The sequence below is a fragment of the Mesocricetus auratus genome, unplaced genomic scaffold (assembly GCF_017639785.1).
Source record: "Mesocricetus auratus isolate SY011 unplaced genomic scaffold, BCM_Maur_2.0 Super-Scaffold_100013, whole genome shotgun sequence".
NCBI lineage: Eukaryota > Metazoa > Chordata > Mammalia > Rodentia > Cricetidae > Mesocricetus > Mesocricetus auratus.
The window spans coordinates 24,007,947-24,029,069 of NW_024429196.1; the positions used below are offsets into that span (position 1 = coordinate 24,007,947).

Genomic DNA, 21,123 nt, shown 5'->3' on the forward strand with positions numbered 1-21,123 from the left:
TGTAGGGTGGGGGCAGAGCCCAGCAGTTAGAGTATCCTTGGTTGGAACCTCAAAGTTGGAGGTCCTCTGGGGAATGGAATCTGGCTCAAGGGGCTTACATATAAGACAAGAGATAGGCAGGAGGTACTCCAGTTAATACAGAGTTCTGGTCTCCACAAGCCCTTTTTCATTCTGCCTCACAAGGCAGAGGCCATCTTCCCCAAACTCAAATGCTCACACCAAACAAGCAGACAACAAACCAATTAACTAAATGGACAAAGTCTACCTAGTTTTTCGGGCCAGGAAACTGTTGGGCAATAGAATGAGATGGAAGCTGAAGAGATCTTTGAAATTTGCTGTCACAGCAACCTGCAAACAACCTGATTTCAGATGTACCAAGGGCTTATGTCCTTCCCAAAGGCCAGAGACCTAAAGGCATCATTAGTAAGAAGGTCAGGACTCTAGCTGTGTGTGGCAATACTCAAGGCCTATATACTCACCTAATGAGCACCAATCAGAGATGCCAAGGGCTGAAGTCAGCCTGGTTGCTCTAGAAGAGTGTACACATCCACACATGTGCTTGCACACACAGAGACACAAGTCAGCTCTCCTTGTTCATTCAGCCTCGCCCTTTGAAACTATTCCCAGAATTTTGGCAGCTTTGTTGCACATGCACATACTCTGAAGTTAGAGTTTATGAAGTATGACCTGTTTGTGTGAACCTGTCATAGGTTCCATTAGGTTCAGCTTCCAACTGTGAATTTTCACCCATGACTAGAGCAGGAAGGGTATAGCCTGCCTCCATAGCTGGCGGTGGGGATTGGCGCCCTGACCCTAAGAGTGGCTAGTCTATAGCTTGGAGTTTCCCCTTCGGCCCCAGTGAGGAAATAGACGGCTCTGAGAATGTTGAGTTTGAGGACCTATATTAAGCATACATGAAGACCCCTCCTAACTTGCCTTGGTCTAGATCCCAGGATACCTTAAAGCAATAGGGCCTCATGGCAGACCACTAGGCACTGGTCAGAGATGTCTGAGACACATGACACCTGAGCTGCTGTCTTCCTCTAGGCTGGAAAATATCTGATGCTTCACTCGGACTTTTCTGGAAGTCCTCATTATACCTCCTTCCTCCTTTAATAGTTGCACAACAGAAAGTTCACATAGTTCAGAAGGCAAGGAGGAAGACTAAAGGAAATAGTTTCTGATCCAGGGGGTTGTTTGTGGCTGCCCATCCCCAGCCCCTCCCAGGGCTGTCACCAGGAGGGGGTGTAGAGCCTGATTGACATTTCTGAAGTCTTGCAGCTTTTTGAAGACTGGGCCTCATGAAGACCTCAATCTTGCCTTGTAGCTGAGGATGACCTTGAACTCATCTGCCTGCCTCCACCTGCCAAGTGGGGCTAACACAGAGTTGCACCATGGTGTCCAGCCAGAAGTCTTCAGAAACAGGACTGCAGGCGACAGTTTTGCTGTATCTTTCTGAACCGAGGCACCTTTAAAAGCACTTCAACTGTCACCCACAAAGCCTAATTCCTTCTATGCTGAAAAGTATGTCATGGCTCTAGGCAACTCCAGAGGCAGATCTCCAGCACTGCTTCTATGCCCCCCACACACACCGGGGACTTTGATGGCCAGGAAAGTGGGTGACTCTGATGAGTAGGGGGTGAATGGGAGGCCAGCGGCTGAACTGAATTTCCAACTGAGCCTCCATTTCCAACTCAGTCACAAAGAACTGCCACATTCCCAGGACACAGCAGCTTAAAGCGCCGACTCCTCTTTCTCAGGTGAAAGCCCAGCTTGTCCGACTGGTAGATTAGAAAAGGATACGGGACTTGTCCCCACACTCTAAAGCCTTGTGAAGAGAAGACACAAAACCTGTTTGGTGACTTGTCACTTCAGAGAGAACAGAAACCTCTCCAGGCGAACATTCACCATCCTCCCCTTCCTCCTTCCATCCAGCAGCCTTGGCCGGAGACCAGGGTGAGGACAAGAGATCCAGAGACACAAGGCGGCTGCTCATCCAGACTGCGCCACTATTAGATGACAGAAGTTTGAGAACACAGTTAGGGCAAAACGAAGTTTATTAACCTTGCCAGGTCACACCAATGAAGTATCCAGAGAGAAACAATGCCTCATTGTACATGGATCAGCTAGGAAAACAGCTGTGTAGCAGAAACACATTTTTTTTGATAAGAGTAAATCGTTGTCATATTTATCTTCCCTTTTTTCCTCTTTAATACATGTTCAAGAGCTGATATCACCTACCACTAAAAGTTGCCACTAAATCCTGGGAAAGGTGCTATCGCCACGGCCAAAGCCCTGCGGGTTTGGGAAGAATGCACTTGCCTTTGTTTTGTTCTGAACTGATACTAGGGTTCCGTGGGCCTCGTTAATCAACTCCACCAAGCTCTTCCATGAAGGCTAGCCCTAATGAGGTCCTACCCTGCTCCCTGCTAGCAGTGTGTGCAAAGAATTCTAGTCAGAAATCTGCTTCTGTGGCCCTGCCTTCCTGTACGCCTCCTGAAGGCTGAGGGCTCCATGATCACCACTGTGCAGGGCAGGGGCCTTGGCATGTCTGGTGGGTAGCATCCCCTAGTGTGACTCTGCCCTTTCTCCTCAGGCAGCATTACAAGAGGATGTAACTTAGTGAGGAAACAGCGAAGCGTCTGCCTGTTTTGTGAGGCTGAGCACACACACCAGGGAGAGTGCAGATATGGCAGAGAGGGGGCAAGAACCGGGCAGATGCTTCTCCCAGGCACTGCTAGGTAGGGCTGTGGCTGCGAGACTCTGGGTAAAGAACCATCAGCGGAGGAAAGGAGGAATTGTTTTGTTTTTCTGACTTTTACATAGTATGATAAGAGTTTCCTAAAAATGAAGAGCCGTTTATAAATGCCACCTGAGGGGAAACCGGGAACTTCGTATCTGCATTTTCTTTTCACTACAATCTTGCTTTGAAATATGGTCTTTCAGCACTAGGAACTAGATGTCATTTAAGAATGTCACATCACATAACAACTGCAAGGAAAATAATGCTTTTCAGACACACAGAAGGGCCATCACTCACAAAAATGGGGCTTTAATCATTAGGGCTTTGGACACAAGGAACATTTAAAGTAACAGTCAATATAATTATGGATTAAATAGAAAGAAAACATGAATAAACAGAAGAAAACTATATAACCCTTTAAAAGCAAATAATAACACATAATGTAATACAGTTATTTATAGGTAAGATAAAAATTTGTTTTTCAAAAATGCCATTGCAAGAATATATTAGTATACAGTCAGACTCATTCTATTCACAATAAAGTCCCATGAAAATCCTCAACAAAGGCTATCTGTAACAGCTGTATTGAGACCTTCAACTACTAAACACTGTGTATGGCATCTCACTTTGTCAAAGAGAAACCTCCTGGCTCCTGTCAGCAAATCAATCATAAGTAAGAACAAAATTAAAGGTACTTTTAAAAGTTTAAAGTCCTTATTTAAATTAAGATTAAAAAATGTTCGAGATGACTTCAGGAAAACGAAAGCTGGGCGAGTTGCTGGACCGTGGTTCTGAAGAAACAAAACATAATGATTCATAACTCACAAGGTAACAGTACTGTGAAAATGGCCTCTAACAGCCTTCAAAAGCTTGTTTCGAGTATGAGACTCAGTAATACTCGACTGGAAAAGAAACGGGCTCTGTAAAGGAGCGCCGAGGACTTGTGGGTGTGGCTATCAGGCCAGCCCTTCCCCATCTATTTTTAGAGGTTTGAGACTCCAGCCTTAAGTAGTTTTGATAATAACACTTGTGGCCACAACTCTGTAAGACAAAGTCTGGGAGAAAAGAAAACTTTTCACACTGCACAACTTGACTTCATAGTCTTCTTTTGAAGAGTCCTGAGATGTTGCTCATGAACATAACCAATCAGGTTGTACCCATCGGTCTACTAGCTACCTTGCAACACAAAACTGGTGAGGTGACAAAGAAGATTTTAATTTTTCTGTAAATGGAAAATGCTCTTAAGTAAAACCAGGAACCATCTTGCTTATTTGGAAGCAGGAAAAATTACTTTAATTGGGAACAGAACATACTGTTGAGGAAAAGGTACTTGGGGTTCATGTGTCCTTAGCTGACTTCCATAATAGGAAGAATTCTTAGTGCCCCATCACATGCTGAGGTTTGTATGTGTGTGAGACAGAAGGAAGTCCTCATATTCTGTAGTTAGATAATGGTGTCTTCAGAAGAAGATACTTGTATACTAATAAATGTGCATGCATACATGTTAGCATAGGTACATATATTTATACATAACACACTCACACACACACATCCCAGGGTAGCATGAGATTTGCTTTCTCAAAATTACCACCTTTTCCACTTTTCCACACTGGACCCCCTGTTTTACTCTCACAAAATTACAGTAACTTTTACTCTAAGCGATTCACTCAGATTTTCAGTTAAGAAAATGGGGCAAACCATATTGTGTCAAGAAACAAACCAGGATCGGTAGAGTACCCATCATCTTCCGCCCTTCAGAAACAAACACACAAGCAGCTAGACTTCAAAGTGTACATTGACACTAGAAAAAGTTAACAAGCATTTCTTTTTTATTTTCAAGGAAGGGGAATCCTGAACGTCAGGGCTACACTGGCTTTCAAGTCCTGTGCATGGGACAAGAGTCTAGATGAGAGATCCTAGACCAAGTCAAGTCAAGGCTGTCCTCACGTATGTCAGCCATAGGTCATCTGCATCCATGGAAGCCCACAGGTCCTAAAGGTTACTCTGTGACCCCAGGAAAGGAAGAGGGCAGCTCCGGGGTCTGGTCCTTGCTCCGTTGACCTCTGACTCCACGCTGCACTGGACACAAGGGATGGGGCAGATACATCTTCCCCGAACATCCAGCACCTCGTGCTGCCCAGCTCCCGTGCTTATAGAACCGGACACTCAGTGGGCATGCAAGGTCTACCCAGTCACTCCGGCAGTCCCACCCATGGCCCTCACAAGTTCTCCTTCAGCAGCCCAAGTTTGCGCAGGGCCTCACGTCGTGCTTCTTCGGTGGAGCCGCGGCCGGCGAACTGCACTGTGATGCCCTGTGGCCGGAAGCCCGCAGCCCGGGGGAGCGAGCCTGTGCGTTTGCGAGCGTCCTGGGGGCCATCCAGGCGCGGTTCGTACAGACTGCGGCTGGCGTTCTGGCGTGCCAGCTTGCCCGCTATAGCCGGGTCTGGCCGGAAGGTGATGGTCTTGCTGGTGGGGACGAAGACGCTGGGTTCGTTGCTGCGCAGGGCCTCGTGCACACTCTGGAAGCCGTTGACCAGCGGCGGCTGCTCCGTCTGCACAGCCCGGGACTGCTGCGCCCTGGCTGGGCCTCCTGTACGCGGTCCCCCGGGCTCCCCGGCCATGCCCACCCTGCCCTGGGCGCGTCCCCCGTCCGCAGAGCCGCCCCTCTGCTCCTCTGCCTTTTGCCACCGCTCTTCCGATGACTTGTCGCCCGCGGCGATGAAGGACATGCCATTGATGTTGGCCAGGACCTGGGCCTTCCGCTCCTGCACGTTGACAGCAGCCTTGGAGATGGTCTTGTTGAAGTCCTTCCCGGAGCTGTTGGTCACGCTTATGTTACTGGGGAAGCGGTGGATCTTGGGTGCTGGCTGGGTCGTGTGTCGGTGCCACACGCCAACCTGGTCCCCATTTCGAGAGGCTACAGAAGTCGACGTCCTCCATTCCCCAGGCCTGCCCTCCTTCGATGGGGAGGTGGGGGACAGGGCTTCGTTTCCGGACAACTTCTCAGAAATTTTCTGAGCAATCACCAGAGGAGTGGGCACCGAGCGGGGTAGTTTGGGATGCTCTGCTGGAGGAGAGGGGGGGTATCAGATCCTTTCGGGGGGCAGAGGGTGCAGAGACAGGCAGGGAGGGCAGCAGAGGAAACGCCTCGGGATCGCTGGAGTCTGGTGGAGGCAGGGAATTCTCAGCGGCTTGCTTCCCACCTTCAGGAACAGTTGTGCCCTGCTTTGTAGCAGATGGGGCCCCTGAAAAAAAAGAGACCTCATAAGTTTTCACCCCAATAAGAATAGACACGTGGTTTTCCTGCCAACCGAACTTCAGAGAGTCACAATGGGACACACTACCAACTCTACAATGCCTAATCAAAATGCTGGTCCTGGTACCCGGACTGGTGAGAAAGAAGGCAGTGCATTTATTCTCAGGGCCACACACTGAGAACCAAAGATTCCTGAGAGGGCGGTGACGATTTAGAGCCAGAAACAGCCAGTTAGAAAGCAGTCTGGAAAGGTATACTCCTCATGCTCTGTCATGCTGAGGGCACTTGACAGAAGGCAAGCAGTGACCACCTCATCAGGGGTCTTTACAAAGGAGACAGAGTGGAGGATGGGGATGCTCATCTTGAATCCCAGCACTCAGGAGGTCAAGGAAGGTGGATCTCTGTGAGTTCAAGGCCAGCCTGGTTTACACTGTGAGTTCCAGGACAACCAAATCTACATAAAGAGTCCCTATTTGAAAAAACAAAAAAGATAAAAAAAATATAGTAGGTTAGAGAATCACTGGGCACACATGCTGAATTTTCCAAGCCCATTTTCTTTGGTGTGATTATATGATCTAATCTTTTTAAAGGATCAGCTGGTTCAAATTACTTTAGGAACTATGCTTCAAAGCAGAAGTGTTTAAAAAAAATGCAGGGGCTGGAGAGATGGCTCAGAGGTTAAAAGCACTGATTGCTCTTCCAGAGGTCCTGAGTTCAATTCCTAGCAACCACATGATGACTTACAACCATCTATAATGAGACCTGGTGCCCTCTTCTGACATGCAGGCAGAACAGTGTGTACATAATAAATATTCTTTAAAATGCAAAATTTAATGTCTCTTCCCTCAAGGGTTTGCTGCAACCATTCTCTTTTTGTATGGAATTCATGACTACAGGATGTCAATTCTGGGAATGCAGAAACCAAATGTCAAAAGAAACCATACTTAAGCTAAGAATGGTGGCATACACTGTAACCCCGGCACTTGAGAGGCAGAGACAAGGGAACTGAGTTTGAGGTCAGGCTGTGCTAGCACCAGGCCAGCTGGAGATCCTTGTCTCACAAAGATGCCTCCACTCCCAGAAACTTATGACAAACACTGGTGTTTATAGTCTGCGGGGCACAAATGTCTTTTCTCTAATTCTTTCTTCTCCTGTCTAGTCCTAAATATCTCCATTTGTTTTTTAATGTCATTTCCCACCAGCAAATAGAGGGCCGTAAGAAGCTTTCCACTGACTCAATGGGCAGAAGTGTACCTCTTCATTGATGCTGTTCAGTGATGCAGAGCGGACCATGGCAGTGTGGACCTGCATCTTGTCTGCTCTGTGCTGTACTTCACAGAGCCATGTGTTAGAAATGGGACATGATTTGCAGCACAAATCAAGTGCCCTGTGACACCTAACCACACACACACACACACACACACACACACACACACACACACATCTATATGCTCATTTGGTCTCTCCTTTCTCTCTCTTTCCTTTCAGTTGGTCTTCTTTGCTACCTGTTTTTGGAGTTCCTTGCTGGAGAGACTATCAAGAGGCTGAGACTCCCTTCTAGAAGCTTCTATATTGACAAGCATAAGCAAACAGAGTAGAAAAGTGCTGGTGTGCCTTGGGTGCACCACCAAGCACAGTCAAAGGCACGGGGTCCTGTGTGTACCTGCTACTTGAGGCACATCTGCAAGGCTCTCAGCTTCCTTAGACACAGGTCCTGGTTGTACTAAATCGATGACATCTTCCGGTTCAGAGTGACTGGAAGGGCTCTCTTGCAGAGACTGTGGAGAGTGGCAATGGATGCCACTGTCACACAGGGCTGGCTCATCAAAGTCATATTCCAGGGAATCGAGGGTCTCTTCAAAGAACAGGATGACGTCCTTTTCCTCGTGTGTGAGGTGCTTCAGGCTCTCGTCATCCTGTAAGTGGGTCAGAAAGAGATGATGTCAGCAAAGAGAAAGAGTCACAAAGAGTAGGAGGCAAAACCTTGCCTAGCGAAGACTTTTCTGTGTCCTGGAAGATCCCTGCCATTTGGGTCACCCCGCTGACAAAAGACCTGTAAGTCCCTCACCATTTTACCTGCACGGAAAAAAAGATATTGACAAACCCAAGGCCTTCACCCTATCATGAGGTTCAGATGTGGTTACCAGTGAGCCAGCACAATAGAGGAAGTCTCCTCCAGGAGTTGTATGCCAGGCATGCTATTGTCTCCATACTGCCAAGGGAGACTTCTCAGTAAGCATCAGATTGAACTCACCATTTATCTCCCCTTCCTTCAGAAATGCTGCTAAGACAATAAGCGATCTTACTAATGGTTAATTATCTTATGTCTATGATATGAGTATTTTGCCTGCAGATATGTCTGTGCCGTGTGTGTGTGCCTGGTGCCTACAGAAGCCAGAAGAGGGTGCTGGATTTCTTGGGACTAGAGGTACAGAGGGCTGTAGGCTGCCATGTGGGTGGTGCTGGGAATCTAACCCAGGTCCTCTGCAAGAACAACAAAATGTTGAACCATCTCTCCAGCCTGAGACCTTATTGATTTCCTTAACCAGGCCTAAATCACAAAGATAAAAATAACAGGGAAAGAAGCGATGCCAGCAAATGGAAGTCAGAAAAGAAGGAAGGTGGTGATGAGCCAAGGCTGCAATTTGCATCAGTGCCGGGAAAGCCTACAGTCAACCTGCTGGGTACTGCGTGACCTGAACTGAGCCCAGCCAGGAATACAGCGAAGGTGAGGCTTGATGGGCACAGCTGGCTGGAATCATCCTCAGAAGCAACTGGGTCATCCCTGCAGAAAGCGAAGAGTTTATCCTTAAGGGAGTCTGCAGTGGAGACAGGGTAGCTGCATTGATGGGGAGGAACTGTACAGAAAGTGGAGGGGGCGCCACAAGGCCAAATGGATTCCCCAGATAGACCGAGCACTGTAAGGGCCATTGGCAGGGAGAGAAAAGGGTTTGAGAGTCCAGAAAGGGTTCTTCCAAGGTAGCTGCTCAGTAGCACTAGTTCATAGGTGGAGGCCAGTCAACACTTCTCACATGAGAATTCCAACCAGGGGCTGAAGATGACTCACTGGCAAAGGGAACACATTCTTTCAGAGGATTGGAATTCAGTTCCCAGCACCTATGCTGGGCAGCTCACAACTGCCTGTCACTCCAACTTCAGATCTGATGCTCTCTTCTCGACTCAGCAGACACTGCCCCCATGTACACATAATTAAGAATTAAAAAATAATAAAAAAGAAATCTCAGTCCACATTTTCTAGACAGTCTTGAGAGCTAAAGGTATGAGTGTAGTGACAACGGGAAGAGAAGGGATGGGTCTCTGAGTTATTTGAAAGCAGAATCCGTTCCTGCTGTGACATTCTTTTGCACTATAGATGCTGAACACCCAGGCTTTTCACCTCCATTAGACTCTACACTTAAGACTCACATTGTAGGGGCTGGAGAGCACTGGCTGTTCTTCCAGAGGACCCAGGTTCAATTCTCAGCACACACATGGCAGCTCACAGATGTCTGTAACTCCAGTTCCAGGACATGGGACACCCTCACACAGACATACATACAAGCAAAACACCAATGAATAAAAAATAAAAATAAGATACATACACACATACATACACACACACACACACACACACATATGAATCACATTGGCTATATCAAGGCTTGCAGGTTTTCTCACGTCCCACAGATGCCTCCTTACCATGTACATCTATTCTGACCTTTTGATGCCTAGAACAGCAATACTCATACATATGCACATATATGTACATATACACACACTGGCGGGGGCATCTGAGTGTCATACACACACAGGCGGGTCATCTGAGTGTCATAAAGTATGGCCTTCCTGTCTAATCTCTTCACCACATTCCTTATTTCTGTTGGACTGCCTGGCTCCCACATCCTATAAATGCTGCCCCCAGTCACTGCATGACAGTTCTCAGTCTTCTATCTAAAGTTGTCTCTTTTTCTTTTCTTTGAGACAGGGTCTTCCTTTGTAGTTCTCCTGGAACTTGCTATGTAGACCAAGCTGGCCTTGAACTCACAAAGATCCTCCGGCCTCTGCCTCCCAAGTGCTAGAATTAAAGGCATGTGCCACCAGGCCCAGCTCATTTATTGTTTCGACACAAGCCCTGCAAGTCTAAAGTCATTGGGACTCTTGGCATAACAAAGATCCCTCTAGTTAAGTTTCACCCACTGTGGATTTTGTCCAGGAGACCCGATGGAGATAACAACCATTACACAAATGTTGACCTCCACTGCTGAGACATGAAATCTAGAGAAATACATTGTGCTCTCTCCCCAACTGTGATCTTATGTGGGGCACTTCAGTGGATGCGTGACGTTTCAAAGGTTTTTATTTTTAATTACGTGTATATGTGTGTAGGGAGGTAAGTATGGACATGGTGCAGTGCCCATGGAGGCCAGAAGAGGAAAAATGCCCTCAAGCTGTAGTGACAGTGGCTAAGAGCTACCCAGTGTGAGTGCTGACAACGCATGTCCATCCCATCCTCTCCACAGGAAGAATATGCACTTAGAACCACGAGTTATCTCTCCAGCCCTGAGCATCACTTTTGGAGTCTATTTTGGTTAGGTATCATCATTCTCCTTGGCTATGTAGCAGAACTGAAATTGCACTAGCCTGGCTGAGGGTCCAGCTCAATGACAGAAAGCTTGCCTAGGGTGGGCCCTGTATTCATTCCATCCTCAGTACTACAGAATGGACATGGCATAAAAATTACGTAAAAATTTCAAAAAGCGAGGTCCTAAAATGGACCTTCAGTTTAAGACACATTCCAATTTCCCACAAGAGGAGCACGTAAGCACGGACTAGAAGTGGGCTGGGGAGACAGCTCAGTGGCTGCGAGCACTTGTTCCTGGGTTTTTATTCCCAGAACTCACGTGCTGGCTCACAGCCACTTGTAGCTCCAGTTCCAGGGGATCCGGTTCCTCCTGCTGACCTCCACCAGCACCAGGCGCATATGTGGTGTACATACACACGCAGGTAAACACTCATATACGTTAAAGAACAAACGATGGACCATGTCTAACCCAGCCTGACGGCAAGCAGTCCTAACATGAGGCTGCATCTGAAAACAGGCTGAGGACGGTGCCGCCCACATGACTGTTCACACCTGTACACTGCGGAAAGGCTTGGCCTGGCTTTCCAAGGGTCTCACCACTGCTGCACCAAGGGCCCGAGCCTGCTAGAACTCAGTCCTCTGCTTGCCTTCTGCTTCACCCTTTCTAATCCTAGCCTACCTAGCAAGTACCGACAGATCTTGCAGAGATGCCTGCGCGAGTCTTGTGCAATTTACCCGGGGATTCTTCAGTTCTCTTCCTTTCACTAATTACACAATGTGAGATAAAATCAGCTCCGGCCAGTCTGCTCAGAGACAAGACCCCCAGGTCACTCAGGTCCTCAACCCAAGGGCTTTCTCTCCAGTGTGGGGCTGGGTGGATGGCATGCTTTCTTTGCAATCAGCCTGGCCCGGAATCCTGGATTGTGGAACGGTCAAACCTGCTGTGGGTTCAGTGTGTGGCCCAACTTCCAAGACTTGAAGCTTTCTCCCAGTGAACATGGACTCCACATACCTGGGAGAGGAAAGACATTGGGGCTAGGCAGGGGAGCGAGGTACACCAGGGCCAGGAAAAGGGGCACTTGGCACCCCGCCAAGACGGTTCCTGTCTGCTCCTCCCATTCTGGAGGGATGATCAACACCGCCTCTGCTAGGGTTGTAAATGAAAGGCATTCTTGGTCCTGAGGGAGAGGCTGGGCAGTAAGAGGTGTGGCAGCGAGACACATCCAGAGTGAGAAAGAAGCTATGGCCCAGGGAGTAGAGAAGCAATGGAACGTGACTGAGAATGGGCAAAGGCTTTCTTTAGGGGAGATGAAATGTTATAGAACTGACTATGGTGATTTCTGTACACACAGAGAAACCATTTATTTTAACTGACACACAAAACATAAAAACTGTGTACGTTTATGGGGTAAACCCATGTAATATCAAATTAGGCCAGATAGACCTATTTCTTTAAACATTTTTCACTATGGTGCAAGCTTTTAAAACTTTTTCTTCTAGGTTTTCAAGTACAGTGCACAACAGAGCATGTTTCTAGCCAACTATAACTTAGCAGCACCCATCAGTCTCTTCCCCACTGCTATCCTCCTCAGCTTCTGGGGACTATCATTCTGCCTGCAACTTCCGTGAGATCAACCTTTTTTCAAGAACTGTTTTCCTTTTCTTTTACTGTACGTATATGGGTGTCTTGCCTGCATTAAGTATGTCTGTGTACCATGTACACGTCTGGTGTTCACGGACGCCAGAAGAAGGTGTTGGATCCTTTGGGACTAGAGTTACATACGGTTGCAAGCTGCTATGTGGGTTCTGGGACCCAAGCTTGGATCCCCTGCAAGAGGAGCCAAGTATTCTTAACTGCTAAGCCATCTTTCCAGGCCCAACACCAAGTCTTTAAGATTCTGGATGTGGCACTGGGTGTTCTGAGCCTGGCTTATTTTACTAAACACAATGACCTGCAACTAGTTCCATCCATGTTGTTGCAGATGCCAGGATTTTATCTTTGTTGTGGCTGCGTAGCATTCCATTGTGCACATGTAGCATATTTTCTTTACTCACAAATTGGATGATGGGCACTTAGGTTGTTCCAATGTCTTTTTGGGTGTGTATTTGGAGACAGGCTCTCATTATGTATCCCAGGTTTGAATTCACTCTGTTACCCAGGTTGACCTCAAACTCAAGATCTTTGCCTCTACCTCAAGACCTGGGGTCAGAGGCATGTAACTCCATGCCTGGCTCTTGCATTTCTTAGTAACTGTGAATAGTGCCACCATTACCTTGAAAACGAAGAATTTCTTTGACATACTGAAAACTGGGTCATATAACAGCTCTAAACTCCCTCCTGTTTTTTATTGTAGCAGTACTAATCACCCCCCCCCACACTAACAGTGTCCAAGGCTCCCTTTTCCCTACTCCAGCACAAGCAATTGATGTTTTTAGTCTTTCTGACAATAACCATTCTTCCTGAGGTGAGGTGCTATCTCATTGTGTTTTTTATTTGCATTTCCCTGATGATTAATGGTGTTGAACTCTCCCGTCCAATACATCAATTTAGGGCTATTGTTCATTTTTCAATTGGATTTTTTTTTTTTGCTGAGCTTCTGATTCCTTATGTACTGTTACTATCAACCTCTTCACAGAAGAATAATTTGCAGATATTTTCCAGACTTTGTAGGTTGTTCCTTCACTCTGTTGATTATGTCAAGTTGATTTTTATAACTAATGAGAGATTGGGTTCATGTCAACCTGCAGGTAGACATCCAATTTCCCGGTACCACTGACTTGAATGCCTGTACTTTCTTCAGTGTGTGTGTTTGGAACACGTTTGCTGAAAGTCAGCTGACATGTCTGTAGGTTTAATTCTGGGCTCTCTACTATATTCCACTGGTCTGTGTGTCTATATCTATGTCAATACTATGTTGATTTGTGCATGCGTGTTTGTATGGAGCTATCAATTAAACCTAAGACCTTGCATATATGAGAGAAGTCATGTGTCACCAAGCTGTACCCCCATCTGCTACTAGGCTGTTTGATTATAACTCTGCAGTAGACTTTAAAAATAATGTGTATGAGTATTTTTGCCTACATGATATCTGTGCACCACCTGCACACAGTGCCCATGGATGGCAGAAAAGGGTGTTATATCTGAACTAGAGTTATGGGTGGTTGTGAGCTATCATTTGGGTGCTGCAACCAAACGTGAACCCTCTGCAAAAGCAGTCAGTGCTCTTAACCCCCAAGTTGCCTCTCAAGTCACTCAGTTCTGTGGTAAACTCTGGAGACAGGCAATTTAACAGCTTCTGTTTATTCTCAAGACAGCTTTGACTATTTGGTATTTTTGTTGTTGTTTCATATGCATTTTGGATTGTTTTTCAAGCTGTGTGAGGAATTTCATGGGTGCTTTGCCTGGGACTGCATTGAACTGAATATATAGATGGTTTTGAGTGGACTGGCCACTGGGGTAGGATAAAAGTGTTCTAAAAATGACAGGTGATGACTGCACAGGCCTGTAAACACAGTAAAAATGGTTAAGTGGCACACTGTGAATATGAGTTATATTTCAACTTTTAAAAACCACCCACATGGCCGGGCGTTGGTGGCACACACTTTTAGTCCCAGCACTCGGGAGGCAGAGGCAGGTGGATCTCTGTGAGTCTGAGGCCAGGCTGGACCGATAGCCTCCAAAACAATACAGAGAAACCCTGTCTCGTAAAAACCAAAAAAAAAAAAAAAAAAAAAAAACCACCCACATGAAGGGGGCAGTAAGACTCCACAGAGGCTCCTTGTGGAGTGGCTGGTTAGGAAGTGGTTTGTGATAATCACTTAGGAAATGAAGACAAATATACATGTCCTAGTTACTGGGACAGAGTGAGCTATAAAAAGTCAGTTTGTCTGCATTAATTAGGAAGGTTGTACGCTGACAGGAGAATGTTTTAATTAAGTCCCATAGATGTTATTTTTAATGTACCAATAATCTTCAGATGCTAAAAACACTGTCTAGAAAACCATCTCACATATTCTAAGCCCAGTACACTAACTTCAGGTAAGGTTTACAAGTCTCTGGGGGAAACATCTGAAGAATGCACAAAGGAACCGGAAAGTCAAAGGACAGAAAATACATATTGTAAGAATGAGGACGACCAAACCTGGTGTTGTGGCCCTCACCTGGGATGCCCCTCTCGGGTAGAAGTAGAAGGATCCTTGCAAGTTTGACAGTAGCTTGGGCTACATGCAGTTGTTTCCATGCCAGCCTGGACTGCATAGCAAGGCTCATTCACAGACAGGCAAGTGGGCAAGCAGAGGTGACTAAACAGATATTTTGAAAGGAGACCTGGACCAGGACTCTTCACTACTCCTCCCCCAGGTAGCAAGCAAGGATATTTTGTCTTGATGGAGTATGCTTTAATGATCACGTATCCTGGTTTTTTTCGGTTTTGTTTTGTTTTTTCTCTCTCCAAGATTTGTTTTTATTCTGTATGTATGGGTGTTTTACCAGCATGTAGATAGGCACACCACATGCCTAGTGCCTAGGCGGTCAGAAGAGGGCATCGGATCCCCTAGAACTGGAGTTACAAACAGCTGTGAGCAGCCATGTTGGTGCCGGGAATGAACCTGGGTCCTCTGGAAGAGCAGCCAGAGCTCTTGGTTGCTGAGCCATCCATCTCTCCAGTCAGATTACATGTCCTCAAAGACACCAAAGACCTGCCTGACATTTGAGCAATGCTTTACTGATTTAATTATGTAAGCTGATGCCAACACGGAATAAAGGCAGGGAGAAGGCTCTCAGCTTAAATGTTGTGATGTCTCTCTCTGGCAGTCTGGGCAGAGCCGCCGTAAGTGCACATGGCACTTCCTTACGGCAGAACAAGGGCTTAATTATGCTTATTTCCAACTAGACACTGTTGTAATTTTTTTTTTTTTGCTGTGGCTAAACTTCAACCTGTACTTCTGAAGTTAAGAAAGGGACACAAACAAATCAGCAGAGAATGAGGTCTGTGTACAGTTTTGATTATAGAACTCAAGAAGAATGGCTTCAAAGGCTTGCAGCTGGGCTCAGTGGCTTTAAGCTTCTTTAAACTGGCAATAGAGCCCTTGATCTCTTGTCTGTCTGATGTTCAGACAGCCTTATAAGCTGTGCCACACCACCCTAGCTCTCATCCCTGATGTGATCTTGAATAAAACCACATTTTATTCAGTTCTTGTACACAGCGGGTATTTACTAATGTTTAATGGATTAAACAGCTCTTTGGCTATGTCTTCAAATAGTTTCTGGTCTGGTGTGGGGAAGAAGCCAGCCCTGGGTCACTTACCAACTGGTCTGCACATCTTTTTTACCTCTTGAAATCCCAGAGCAAATGATTAATCAAAATCCTAGGACATTGTGTGTACTTGTATCTAACCCCACTATGAGAAGAGCAGTCCCACACTCCACAGTCCTACCTCCTCCACTCTGTGACTAAGGGATGTGTAAGAGGGTATCACAATACTATCTAATCCAGACGTTCTGGGACTCTGGGACATAAAGTCCAACAGCTCTGAGAGTTTGGGTGGGGGCAGGATTCATGAGAGTTCACTGTGTATTAGATTTTAAAACTTTGCTAAAGAATCTGGACCTCTGTTTTCAGCCAAGTCATAGGTATCAATGATTAGGGAATATTGTGGGGTGTCCCCAACCCTCAAAGAGTGGGCACAGATTAGGATTAAGTTCCTTAGGATTTAACCCTATGAAGACCTCTCTTCTTTCCAACAACCCAAAGTTCCATTGTTTCCTAGAGGCTGTTCCGATGTACCCTCGGGTAGATTAGGCTGCAGGAACACATTAAGAATAAGAACTCAAGAGAGTCCCAGGACAGCCAAGGCTACACAGAGAAACCCTGGGGTTGGGGAAGAATAAAACTCAAGACTCTTAGTGTGGTTCTGCTCCTGGAGTAGACATAGGACATTCTATGAAATGGCATGACAACTGTGACACCCAAGTCAGGAGGTTGACAACAGGTGGTGTACCATCCCAGGATTGGGTACAGCAGGAAGGATTTATTAAAAAAAAAAAAAAAAAACACCTTCAAAAGACCTAACGTTCTTGGATTGGTTAGTGCCATGTAAGGATCTGGATCAGAAAGACTGGGCTTTGTAAAGGCCTTCAGTGTGAAAGTGAGCTGTCTTTATCCTGCCAGATGGCTCCCATTGCCCACGGCCGGGTGGTCAGTGACTTCAGGCATGGTCCTTGTCCTTTGGGGAGCTAAGCTGTCCTAAGTTACTATCTGTGACCAGATATTCGCTCCACTGCCATGTGCAAAATTTAATATGATTAAAACTGAGACATCCAACAGGGCTTTGTAAGCTGTTCCGAATGGGGTGAAGGGCTGAGGCCAAATCAATCAACCAGAGCATCTAAAAGTTCTAAAGAAAGCAACATTCACTGCAGTGACATTTTTTTGTGCTCTAACAAATAAAGCTTTCCTGAAGATCAGAGGGCAGAGCTAGCCACCACTTAACCATACAGGTCTGGAGGTCTGCAGAGACAGACAGGAAGTGATATGGCTGGGCAGAGAGAGGGGTATAAGGTAGGAAGAGGTAAGAGCTTGCTCTCTTTTTGGCTGGGAGGTTGGCGATGTAAGGTGTGGCTGTGGCTTGCTCCTTTGTTTCTCTGTCTTTCGCACTTACCCCTGCATCTGACTTGGGTTTTTATTACTTAGGCCAATTAGAACTCATGCAACCACTCACCAGGGTGAAGCTTCTGGACCGAGAGCTGCTGCTCCGGCTCTCCAGACTGCCACCTCTGCTCAAGTCACTGAGCCTGCAGCTTGGTGACATGTCAGAGTCCATCTCCAAAGACTCTGATTGCTGCTGGTTCCCAGGCATCCCCAACAGGAAGCTGTCACTGGCTGGTTCACAGAAATCAGGGTAGGAGCCAGGGTCCCATCCTGAGGCAGGGGAGGTCTTCTAGGGAAATCAAACACACAGCAGCAGTTAGTGACTGAGAAGTGCCCAGCTGCTCCAAAGTGGAAGGGGAGCCCCTTCCTCACGGACTGGAAGAATTAACACTGTGGAAATGACTGTCTTACCAAAATAATCTACAGAGTCAATACAATCTCATCAAAATTCCAATTCTGTTTCTTTTTACAGAAATAGAAAAAATAATATTAAATTGCACCCTAAAACCACAAAATACCTCAGATAAGCAAAGGAGGGTATGCTGGGCCTAGGGAAATGGCTCAGTGGGTAAGAGAGCCTGCAGGACAAGCCGAGGACCTAGGTTTTAATCCCTAGCACTAAGTAAAAAGCCAGGCACTTGTAACCCTAGTGCTGTGTGTGTGTGTGTGTGTGTGTGTGTGTGTGTGTGTGTGTGTGTGTGTGTGTGTGTAGGGGGACAGGGACAGGTGATCACTGGGGCTTGGTAGCCCAGGTTGAGTAAGAATCTTGTCTTAAAGATGGAGGAATAGAGAAGGACACCCAGTGTCTTCTGACCTCTACACATACACATAATCCATCCCCACAATTAATAATGCCAAATAATGTTTCTAAATTATGTTACAGAGTGGTAGTAACAAAACGGACATGACATGGACACAAAAACAGATATGTAGATTAATGGGACAGAATGTAAGATCCAAACATAAACCCTGTGATTCTTGACAAAGATGACAAATATATATATATATAATTCTATATATAAAAATATAACTAGATCATTCTCACCCTGCATAACCCCAAGTGGATCAGATACCTTAATGTAAGACTTAAAACTTTGAAACTGAGAGGAAAACATTTTAAGATACAGAATAGGTTAAAAACTTGTGAACAAGATTCTAGTTGACATATGGGATCTCAGGAAATCACAAACCTGTTCAGCAAAGAAAACAGATAATCGGGTGCAGAAAGTCTACAGAATTTGAGATGATCAAAGCTACACATCTGACAGGATTAACAGCTAGAAAATTAACTCAAAAAACTACACAGACTGCGCATAGTGGCACACACTTTTAATCCCGCACTCCAGAGGCAGCGGCAGGTGATCTCTATGAGTTTGAGGTCAGCCTGGTCTACACAGAAGTTCCAGGTCAGTCAAAAAGCCAAACCAACAGACCAAAACAAACAAACAAACCAACAAACCTACCCAAAACTAAACCAAACAATCTACCCAATCAAAAAAATGAGCTATGTAACTTTACAGAAGAAGAAATACAAATGGCCAATAAATATTTTTAGACATATTCAATAGCCTAAGCCATCAAGAGAACGAAAACTAAATTGAGAGCCTACCTCAGCCTAGTCAGAATAGCAGTCATCAAAAAAGAAAATGAGAACAAATGCTGGCAAGGATGTAGAGAAAGAGGCCCCTTATCTACTGTAGGTGGGAGTGTAAACTCACTGTGGGAATCAGTATAGAGGGTTCTCAAAAATCTGAAAACAGAACTACTGTATGACCCAGATGGACCACTTCCAGGCAAACACCCAAAGGATTTACATCCTGCTGCAGAGAAACTTACACACTGCTGATAGTTACTGCTGATCCCGTCACATGGCTAGGAAATGGAACCAGCCTATATGTCCGCATACACATGAATAGATAATGAAAATATGGTACACATACACAAGACATAAAAACATACGGATATTTTTGAGATAGGGTTGTACTATGCAGCCCTGGTTGGCCCGAAGCTTGCTATGTAGACCAGGCTGGTCTCAAACTCACAGAGATCCATCTATCCTCTGTCCCCTGAGTGCCGGAACTAAGGGCATGTGCCACCATGTCTGACTAATTTTTATAAAGGAATGGAAGCATTGCAAATGACACCATTGGTGGGAACTTGGTAAAATAACTCTGGCATCTTCCTTTGCACTGAGAATCTGTTTGTACTTTCTTCCTCAGGCTTTCCTGGCTTTTTTGCCTTGGCCACCAAGACACAGGTTCCTTCTCCAGGTCACTGCACTTCAAAGTTAAGACGCAGTGACAATGACTACGATGTTGGGAAGCATGGTTGGTATCTCTAAGACCATTGGACCTGAGTCTCAATGACATTGCAAGTTCTACAGAAAGTGAAAAGTATTTTAAGTTGACCCTATCAAGAACGTCATGTGGCTAGTACTTCCAGGAACAAAGGCATCCATGGTTAAGAGCATTTATTGCTCTTCCACAGAAACTAGGTTTGGTTCCTGGGACCTATATCAGGTGGCTCACAACTGGTTTAATTCTAGTTCCGGAGGATACAGTGACCTCTGTCTCCGTAAGCACTTGCACACATAAACACAGACACATGTGCACATAAACACAGACACAGATACACAGATAAATAAAAGAAAATCTTTTTAAAAAAGTGTCCCTTGTGAACACATGAACACACACACACACACTTTTTTTTAAGTGCCAACCTGGCATGGTGCTGTACATCTTTAATTGTAGCACTTAGGAGACAGAATCAGGTGGATCTCCGAGTTCAAGGTCAGTTTGGTCTATAGACTGAGTTCCAGGACAGCCAGGGCTACACAGAGAAACCCTATCATGAAAAGCAAAAATCAAAACAACAACAACAAAAAAAGGGTGCCCTTTGTAAGCTAAGTTAGTTCACCTTCTGACCTTCTTAGCAAAAACCAAACCCAGCACCATAAACACCAACTGAGTTCAATAAAATAGTGTAGAAGAGCAAAGAGCCAATAAAAATACACCTCTAGTTGATGACTTAACAGCCATTTGTGGAGAAAGTCCAATCAATATTGACACCTGCCAGGGGATTCTCTCAGTCGGTGAGCCTGAGAGCAAGCCTCTCTATAAGAACAGATTTAAAGAGATATTGTCTACCCCAGTATCTCAGTGGTTAAGCCCAGGTCAATTCAAGAGCAAGGTTTGGAAACCGGAAGACTCTGAACACACAACGCCTTTTAGAATATACCATTACTCCAAATAGTGTGAAAGCAACTCAAAGTGTTACAAGTCTAAAGCTGAGTATGTTGACACATCCTGTGTGTGTGGGTCTGTGTGTAAGTGCGCGCGCAGAAGATCACAAGTGAAAGCCAGCTTAAACTATCTAACAAGACCCTGTCTCAAAACAAAAACAACAAAACTAGATGTGATGGCTCATGCCTGTAGTCCCAGCACTTGGAAGGCAGAGAGAATCAGAAGTTCAAGGCCTCAGGTACATAGTGACTTCAAGGCCAGCCTGGATTGTATGAGAACCTGTCAAAAAACCTAGCCAAGAGCCAGGCATGGAGGTGCATGCCTTTAATCCCAACACTCAGGAGACAGAGGCAGCAGATCTTTGTGAGGTCGAGGCCAGCCTAGTCTACACAGTAAGTTCTAGGTCAGCCAGGGCTGTTACACAGAAAAACCCTGTCTTGAAACAACAACAAAAAACAAAACAAAAACAGAAAAAAAAAACTAACCAAACCATTACCATAACAGAAGTAAGGTTTTGAAAACCATTTAATAACACGTGACTTTAAACAGTAACACAATTATATAAATATCTAAATGGCTAACAGCATATAAGTCAGGCTCTAATTTATTTAGCCTCAAAAATCAAACATCCTGCATGCATCTAGTATAAA

At 45.6% G+C, this 21,123-nt stretch overlaps 1 protein-coding gene across 1 annotated transcript in view; it reads right to left on the reverse strand.

Annotated features, from left to right (window-relative positions):
• Positions 1-2,039: 2,039 nt before the first annotated feature.
• The window catches only part of Proser2 (proline and serine rich 2), a 32,154-nt gene continuing 13,070 nt past the window's right edge, over positions 2,040-21,123 (reverse strand). The window contains 4 exon segments of the mRNA XM_040755527.1: positions 2,040-5,826; positions 5,828-5,988; positions 7,663-7,915; positions 17,302-17,520. Coding sequence (XP_040611461.1) covers positions 4,963-5,826; positions 5,828-5,988; positions 7,663-7,915; positions 17,302-17,439 — 1,416 coding nt within the window. The 5' untranslated portion in view covers positions 17,440-17,520 and the 3' untranslated portion in view covers positions 2,040-4,962.